Raw genomic sequence first — 9543 nt, 5'->3', positions numbered from 1 at the left:
AAAAAAAAAATGGTTTTCCACACTTAAAAACTATTCAAAATAATGTTTGGATCTAATTCCGAAAAAGCATGTTGGGATTCCGGTCACACCGATTTTGGTGCCCTTAAATAACCAGCATCCAGCCTTTCCATGCTTCGTAAAAGCAAATAGACAATGCAGTGGGTGCTAGTATGAGCAAGGCAGATGGTTCCAGTGGCGATGGGACGCATGCTCGTAGAAAGGAGAAGGTCAGGCCAGGATCTATCCCCCCCACCCCCTCATCTTCTAAGCCCTGGCCAGGGAAAAGATTTAAATGATCGAAGGATTGAAAATATATCCAATCTGAGAATTTTTGGGTAATCTACAAGGAATGCCATCATATAAAATAAGTCTTATGGATTGAACACAGTCTCTCGACTACTCATGTACAGGCTACCTTGTGCATAAGTGGGGTCCAAACAAAGCGAAGACCCCAACCGTTTGGTGGTCCACATCTTATGTGCACAACAGACACAAGTGCATACACAAGATACCCAAAGTAAGAACCCATCAATGAGACCCCTTTTCGTCTTCCCAATTCCTTTATTGCAATTCTTCTTTTCATTTTCTCACTTTGTACAATGGACTATTGAAAGATGACAACATGATGCAAGTGTGAATTCATTGGCCCCGTGATTTACATGCTTGATTTTATGATTCATCGCATGTGTTAAAGCAGCCCACATGTTGAACCGCTTAGATCTGAAACCGAAATTCAACGGCCACAGGTTTTGTTCATCTTCGTGCATCGCACGGAACTCTGCTAGCATTCGAAGATACGCCGTTGGCCGTCCAAACTTCTAGCATCGAGGGAACACATTTCTCACCGAAAAAGTTGTAGACTCTGTTTCTTTCCCATTATTTTTCATATACATAGTCAAGCCGATCAGCTATACTGAAATAAATGAAACAATTACGAGAAATTTTGGAGTATAAATATAAATAACCTATCCCCATTTTAAGGATATTGACTAAAACACACACCCCCCCAAGTTTCTAAGCATGCCTATAATCGACTTAGCCTGGAGATGCCCATCACTCTGTTCACGAGGGTATTTTCTCGTCAATCCTATATGGGGGCATTGGACTTTTTTGGTCCTCTTTCCCAAACCTAGCTTCTCCCTGGGTGATTGATTAACCTTTTCAACCTACAAAATTACAACAATTGCATGGACACATGCGTGAGCAACCATTGCCGATCATGCATCCTCTAATTCTCTCCTAATGATCTCGAGCACAAGCTCGTTCCACGTATCAACCGGGCCGGGCATGCACCAATGCAAGCAGTCCTGCGGCGGGGGCTCACCATGCGGCCCCCGCTTTGTCTTCTTGTTTGGGTCGGGGCTCCGGTATGGACCTGGGTGGCCATCAGGCCTGTACCCAAATGCCTCTGTGATATCCATCAACCTCAATTTTGACTTGTTTGTCGCCTTCTTCAGTGCCTTTTGAAAACCCATTACCTGCTTCTCATGCATTTTCTCCGTGAACCCATTCAACGCTAACTCCCCTTGAAGAGCAGGCCTGACCTTTCCAGTGCATGATCCGCCTGTGTTCCAAGCTCCCCCTTCATAATGGTCGGGTGAGTATGAACGCACTATGGTTATCCCTGTGTAGTTTGGGTGTGTGGCCATCGCGGTGAGAATGGTCTCAACGGATATTGCAAATGCTTCCACATTGTCTATTTTCATTTTCCGGGATTTGTCGGGCCACCACAGCTGCCCACCAACAATCTCATTGTTGAGAATGTAGACAGATTGCTTGGCGAACCAGTGTCCTGAGGAGAGGACGACAACATCGAACCTTGGTAGGAATTCCATGAAGCCCTCATCTGGGGCATCGAGGTGGAGCTTGTCGACGCCTTCTGGAGCAAATTGGAAGGGCTCTGATGTCCTGTGGACAAGCCATGACGACCATATTCGGACAATGAAGAAGTCAGCCGAGCTAAAGTACCAACGCTGCATTCTTCGGTTGCCCCGGTTTTTAGGAGCTTCTGCCTGAAGAATCCCCATAAAAGCAATTAATCAGCCACATATGTTTACAATCAACTAGACCAGATTTTAACAAAAACCAACCATACCGACTAGACCGGATTTTAACAAAAGACCAACTGATGGTACATCCTCCAGCAGACAGATGACCACCACCTGATTTTGGTGACCACTTGGAAATTTCGGTACGCATCATTCCTCTTATCTTCTTCAATCTAAGCAAAATTTCAATTTCCCGATGATTGATACTCAAAAAAAAAAAAAAAAAAAAATTTGGAAAATGAAAAACCAATGCTGCGTTTGGATCTGGCCAAGAGAAAAATAACTCCCAATTTTGGGATTTATACTTTTCGTAGAATTTTGGAAAAAAAAAAAGTAAAAACATAAAAATGATACTCGTTCTGATGCGAAAGAGCTCTTCTTTCCAATACAACAGAAAAGAGCCCCTTTTCGCAGGTTTTTGGAAATTCCTACAGAGTATAAATTCCAAAATATGATTATTATTTTTTCCCCTGCTTCTGAAATGGCATTGTGCCAAACACATCCTAATGCCCCTATTATTGATCAAATAAATAGATTTTTAAAAAATATAGTATTTCTTACAAGGCAGTGGGGGGATGTACTGCCAAATTGTTGTCTGTGGGGCTTCCATTGCATGCTTAATATGCTTGTTGTTTGGTGTGGTGGAAGCATTAAGCAAGCAAACACTTACCCACACAAAATCACAAGTTAAAAAGCCCTCATTGTATTGCAATCATGATTTGGCAGTAGCTATTGGTGTGGAAATCAGGATCATAAAAATGTACCATAAATCATGAAACTGAAAAGTTGAAACTAAGAGAGCTTGCCTGCCAGAGTATGCACAGCATAGACTCAAATTGATTTCGAGCAACAGAATCTCCAATGAAGGCTAATGTCTTCCCTCTCATTAGCTCCAAGAACTTTTTGGGATCTAATCTCGGGAGATCACACTGCTCAGGTTTCCATCTCCAGTTCTCATAATCCTTATCTGGCCGTCCATTTCCCTGACAGTTCTGCATCTGTGTTATGATAGGACATGTGTTGTTCGTGTAAAGGGGCCCAGCTGGATCACGAAACCATTTACCACGGTACAGATCACAGCTCCCTAAACAAACAAAACCATAAGAGAAAAAGTTGTAATTACACATCACATTTTTCTCTGTCTTAGGAAGCAAAACATTCACCAATATGAAATTAAAAAGTAGAATGACTATGCTTAGTTCAACATGGCATGTAAATGCAATTTGCGGGTAGATTCAAATCATTGACAAGAATCTCTTTCAGTAGAGTATAATAGTCTTGGGTCTGAATCACGTGTCCGGATTTATACTTTCAGGCTTTAGCATAAATGGATATATTCATGTCAGGAAGTCACTGGAGGTAGTGAGAAAAGAAGAATTCTACCACCATGTCTCTCTTCCCATAACCCAAGAAGGACATGGATGGAGGTAGTAAGAAAAGACTTGATGACCTATGGTCTAACCGAAGCTATGGGCCTCGATAGAGTGGAATGGTGGAAAAGGAATCATATAGCTGACCCCAATTAGTTGGGATGAGGCTTAGATGATGACAACGGCGGCAATTCGTTTCGCACACTGTGTCCCCATCTTTTGGCGAAAGCATCTACCAAGCACCCAACTGATGCACAGCTCAGATGATCCACACGTGCCATGCTGGCACATGAGGTGTGTATGGGGGACTGGGCTATGTACTAATAAGTGTGAGCAATCCTCTTCATGCAAATATTCGTTAGTTATCCACTGATGTGTCTTTCTACAACACATCCTACAGGCATGCTCAAGATGCTTAATGAAGTTGGTAGGATTAAGGTGCAAAGCTGTCACCTGTCAGTCCCATGTGACTAACTATACGAGAGAACTCACCTAAACAAACCTAAACTGCATGGGGACAATAACATGGCGAAGGGCAAGATCCAAGTGTAAAAACACTTCCTGCATAAGTGAATTACCTATCCTTTGTGGAGAACTGTCATTTGGATTCATTAATAAGAGCATACCATGCCAAGTATCTCAATGCAACATAAAATCAAAGATCATCTTGAAGAAAGACATTTGATCAAGAACAAGCATGGGAAGTTAGGGGGCGGTTTGCAGTGTCAGGCTGCATGCCTTCCAATTATGGAAGGGATTTTTTGCGGAAAAGTGCCTGGGAAGTTTCAGAAAATGTTTGAAGATAGTCCTTGAATTTCCGACGTAGAGGATGCTTTATCATATGAATAAAAAAATCCTTCCATAAATCTGTCCAATTCTTTGAATACCTAGAAAACTTCAAACTCACACTGAAAAGATTCATTGTAATCTACTGGAAACATCTAAGAATACAACGATGTGCTAACATCCACTTGAGCTAGAGACAGCCGCTGCCACACGGAATCAATTATCCCTATCATCATCACATCCAGCTCCATATGTGAGTTGGTTAGTGTACTCGCTCTCCCGGGGTATAAGGGATGAGTCTTACCTGTGGTGTTTGGTGATGCATGGCCCCAACATACTTCCAAAAAAACCATCCCTACTGTCATTTATGGTCCGTTTCATTACCAGAAAGTTCTGACTAGGTAGGCTATATCGGGGTTGCAGTACCATCCATGATTTGTCAACCATCTTTAGGCACCAATTCCAATAAAATTTGAGATCAGGCTATTAAAAAATAAAATAGCCTCATATCCAGATAGTCTAATCTCTACAAAGTAGTAGAAACACACATATCCAGCTACAATCCCAATAAAGTGACTACGATCAACTGTGCTACCACATCACATAGCGGCAACACCACCATCCATCTTCAAGGGCCCCGCATGAGCCACCACCAATTGTCAATCACCCTACATGTGTCACATGCTGATGTGCTACTGTGAGCATGCACCAAGTGTGCCATCCTCCACCTTCAAGTGCCCCACATATGCCGCATATGTCTTCAAGCACTCCACACGTGCCACTACCAATCTCACATGCCCCAAATGTCCTCGTGTGAAATATGTGACAAGTGCCACATCTGGTTGTTTATCCATCCCTGTTCTAGGTCATTTGAAATACAACAGTTATGACAACAGAACATCCAATCCATGCAAGCCTATCCTAACAGGCCTTAGCTGGATAGATGTGTCCAAAATAGCTTATCCAAACACAGATTTGATGGTAACCAAGTGGACCCTTAGTATTGTGCATTGATTGTACCCTAGTTCTCTTATCCTTGAGAGATCCTTGACAACCACAGTATATCATCATTGTCGCCGTTGTCGTCATCATTATCGTCATAGTGTTCTCCCAGCTATTTGGGGTCAGCTGGTAACTTGGCAGAATTTTGACCACTCCTGCCTTGTTGGTATCAACCCTCCTCTTTTACCCACGCTGAAGAATGGCAGGTGCAAATGCCACCACAATATCTGGTGATATTTCAAATTGAAGATATCTTTTACTACTACAGTTCAAAAAGAGGACCCTCAACCTTGGCACCAGGAAAATGCTATAGATATGTTATCCATGAACAGAAAACCTAAAACACTAACAAGAAGACAGCGAAAGTAACTTCATAACTATCAACGTACACCAAGTTCATATGAATAAGGAATTATAAACTTGCGAAGCATAAACAACATGACTGTTGCAGTACAAGCTACTGATTGTTAGAATGGTGAGGATCAAAGGCATGCATTGGCGATCTGATACCATGATAAGCGTAGACACTACATTGTCGAGAATTATGCATATCGCATTGATAATAACCTCACTTATATACCGGAAGACTAAGTATCGTAACTTATCTTAAGAGATATTTTAGAATCTATTGTAATCTGCTGTATAGCTACAAGTAGAGTTGCCATATCTCTACTTGTATCTATCTACTATCCTAACACTATGGCCTTAGTGATATCATGAAAATATCTACAACGTGCAAAACCAAAATGCTGCCAACTGATGTCTAATTGGATGTGGGAATAAATTTGTCTTTTTCCTTTTCTTTGTACTGTTTCTAACTAAGACATGTAGGGCCAACAGATCTTTCCCAATAGGCAAGTTGGGATGGATGAACAACCTCAGGATTGAAGCAAAGAGCACTGAACTACCCACTTGACTCCCTTGCCTACCTCAACCAATTATGAATTACTACGGATACCTCCTTCATGACTTCAGGTATCTCCCTCATCACTTACCTCAGGATATTCTCACAATTGATCAGCTTTGAAGGAGGAAAATGCCAATTACCAATGGTTACCCTCTTCGTCTCAGGGCTGACTTGCCAAGGAGTCAGCAAAGCGCCTCTCACACATTTCAAGTCTTGTCATCAATCTGGAGGAAAATCGTGGGGCCTGTCAGGGTGCAATAGGTGATGCTAGAGTCGGTAACTGCCCTGGTCCAAGCATGGTGCTGGCACCGGCAGGGCAAAAAGAAAGCGTTGCTGTGGCAACTAGTAAGGTGGAGTCAAGGGCTAACCATAGGGTGGCAGGTTTTGCCTAGAGGGCTTCGGGGCCTCCCTTGTTCAAGGGTTGTAAATCAGAAGACAGCATTAATATTCTGTTAAATAGGGACCAGGTGTTCCCAGGCTGGTATAGGCTGACTGCTTGCAATTCTGGTTCTTGTATTTTGTATATATTTTGTTTTTGCTTTTCTAACAAGATTCATTATCATTCAAGAAAAAATTCCCACATGAATGGCAAAAATGATAGGCAGGCATTCCAACTCGTGCTAAAACTTTGAGCAAGTCTCCAAATAAATACAAGGAACTATATGATAACCTGGGAGACCACAGTAATGAATATATCCGCTGCAGACATGGCATGCATGAAATCAATCCAGTCCATCCAAAAAATATACCGATCAGACGATCCTGACTGTGCAATCAATGGAGATTCCGATGTTCAACAGGACTGCTGACGGTTTGGGTAACCGTCCATTGAATTCACCAACCAGATAATCAATCATCGAATCACTGAGGTTTTGTGGCGATGCCCACCCACAGTCAGGTGCACAATTAGGATGATCTGGGTTAAGTGGAATGTGCCATGTGTAGATAGATGAGTGCATAACAATGGTTAGCCATGCTCTGCTAGAGTATGATACAATTCCTCAATAACTAAAAGCAGAAAATATTAACTACCAAACTAATCCAGGAATCACAAAAACGGTGACCCTCTTTTTGTAAAATGGTAAACCTCTTTTTGGCCTTTTGGCCTTCAAGAAAATCAGTATCTTTAAAGAAAGAAGAAGAAGAAGAAGAAAAGGGTTACCCACCGGTTAAGATAATAAGAATTAAAAGGAAATACTATCCTAACAATTAAATTCTCAGGTTTCTTGTACATGTGGGGCCTATGTTTTGATGATCCAAACCATTCATATGATTGGACTCAATGAAGATGGGTGATGCTATTGAGTGATCTAACCCTTCAGCATTCATCCTCTTCTAATAATAACAGTTGCAATGTTTTCTCTTTAACCATGTGTTCATAGGCGTTCATAGGCCGCCATATCAAAGGGTTGTAATCTTTTAATCTGGAAGATCTCTGGGGATCCCTCATCCATGGTGGGGCGTGTAAGATTAATGGTTTAGATCACAACACAATGGGCCCTTGCATGTGCAAGATTCCTGTGTAAGCACACCATATGTCTGGCAGATGACCAAGATCCTACAGTTTTTTCTTAAATACATGAGCAAACATAAAACGTTGGATCAAGCAATTTGTTCTCCAAAGCTAACCGTATATGTAAGCCCCACCTTCCAGTTATCCAACCCGTTCATCTGGTGGAAGCTGTGGACCGGAGATGCCTCAAAATCTTCGTGTAGGATGATCTTAACCATCCGATACATTCTCCATTAAATATAAACCATTGGCTGTAACTTTCCATTCACAATTCACCAACCTAATAGACAGTATAATCAAACAGGGGAGATCTTGCCGCATCGCCGTTGAACAATGGGTCCACCAGATGAACGGATTAGATTACCGAAATGTGGGTCCCAACAATGCCAGTATTGGGTCAAATGACGAAAAAAGAATGCAGCTTCATCCGATCGAGCATAGTATAGTACTGCTAAAGAACAGTTGGATATCCAACCCAGCAAATTTTTCAATAGTCATCAGTTAAAAGTGAAGTATCTATGAAAATTTTAGAACACTTACTTGAATCAGCCTTCCCAGACTTCTCGAGCAGACCTGAGGGAACAAGGGCAACAGGCTCCATCATGACCGTCGAATTCGAAGAAGGGGTCGAGCCATCATCAGACGCTCCTGAATCCACCTTCCCACCACTGTCAGATACAGCTGAAGAGACAGGCACCATCGTCGTTGTGGAATTCAAAGATGTCAGCGTGCCCGCTAAAGTGGTCCCTGGAACCTCCACCCCCTCACTACCATTAACAGAAACTGACCCACCAGCAGGCTCCACTTCTCGCATTCCATCAGATGATAACATGCCTCCCGGTGCCACACCCCCACCAGATCTGGAAAAGCCCAATATACCGCTCCCATCTCGTTGGCCACTGCTGCCACTTCTAAAAGATTTTGTCCGTTGGATCAGATTCGCCGTCTGGTTAACGCTGAGAAACGCCAATCCCGACTTCCTCGCCTGGTCGACGCCCACCGGATACGAAATCAGAATCCAAGAAGCGAGGATAAGGAACAGAGCCAACCCACCCACCCACACCACAATCGACGAAATCGACCTCGGGAAGGCGGGAAAACCCGGCATCCCTTTAGGCGTACCCAGCATCGTGGTTCCACAAACCTACCGCAAAATGCCGTAACTGAAAGATCTAATATCCAGCAGCAGCAATCGCAACCGCATTCCTAAGCAGATCGCAATTCGTCAAAATTCTAGAAGAAGAACAAAAATCCCAAATCAAGAAACAAACAGCCACCACACCATCAGCAGAATGCGATGCTGTACTGGAATTCCAAGATCTCGACGTGCAATTCCGAAATTAGATCTGAAAATTTTCCCTAATCCTTAAGAAATCTTTGAAATCTCCGTCTGAAAATTAGGGATTTGAAGAAAAATTCCTTCAAATGGAAAATCAGAAGCTTACAAATCTCAGAAAAAGGAGAGAAGAGAAGAAGAAAAGGTAAGACTCCAAAAGAGACGGAGGAAGGGATTGGATCTCCGCCATTGAAGGGGAGTTATGGGCGCTACTTGCGGAATAAACCCTAAAATAAGACTTGTATGTGTAGTTAACGTATGATCAGATGTAAATTTCATTTATTCGTTTTTATAGATCCGATCTCGAACTTCTGTCGGCTAATCATATCACCCCTTTATTAACAAGAAAGCAGTTTGGCAAGCGTGTATAATCTAGCCCATGCACAGCTGTCCGATATCTGAGCCGCTTATTTGGTGGTAGACACCACAAGCGTTCTCAGACGGGAGCTGCGTGTTACCTGGGAGCGGATTGGGTGAGGCTGCGGCGAATGCCCACGGATTAGCTGCGAATCCAGCGATGTGTGTGAGACCCTGACTGTGGGGCCCACTTCGATGTATGTGTTACATATCCACGCCGTCCA

At 42.8% G+C, this 9543-nt stretch overlaps 1 protein-coding gene across 1 annotated transcript; it reads right to left on the bottom strand.

Moving 5' to 3' along the window:
* Window positions 1–909: 909 nt before the first annotated feature.
* Window positions 910–9254, bottom strand: LOC131236755 (protein YLS7-like). The gene is made up of 3 exons (XM_058234165.1): window positions 8167–9254; window positions 2855–3132; window positions 910–2012 (listed from the first exon to the last, which is right to left on the bottom strand). Exons 1-3 carry the CDS (start codon window positions 8753–8755, stop codon window positions 1218–1220), a joined length of 1662 nt encoding a protein of 553 aa, XP_058090148.1. The 5' UTR covers window positions 8756–9254; the 3' UTR covers window positions 910–1217.
* Between the last annotated feature and the right edge of the window lie 289 nt (window positions 9255–9543).

This window comes from Magnolia sinica, chromosome 2, assembly GCF_029962835.1.
Source record: "Magnolia sinica isolate HGM2019 chromosome 2, MsV1, whole genome shotgun sequence".
NCBI lineage: Eukaryota > Viridiplantae > Streptophyta > Magnoliopsida > Magnoliales > Magnoliaceae > Magnolia > Magnolia sinica.
This window is presented reverse-complemented; position numbering and strand designations above follow the sequence as displayed.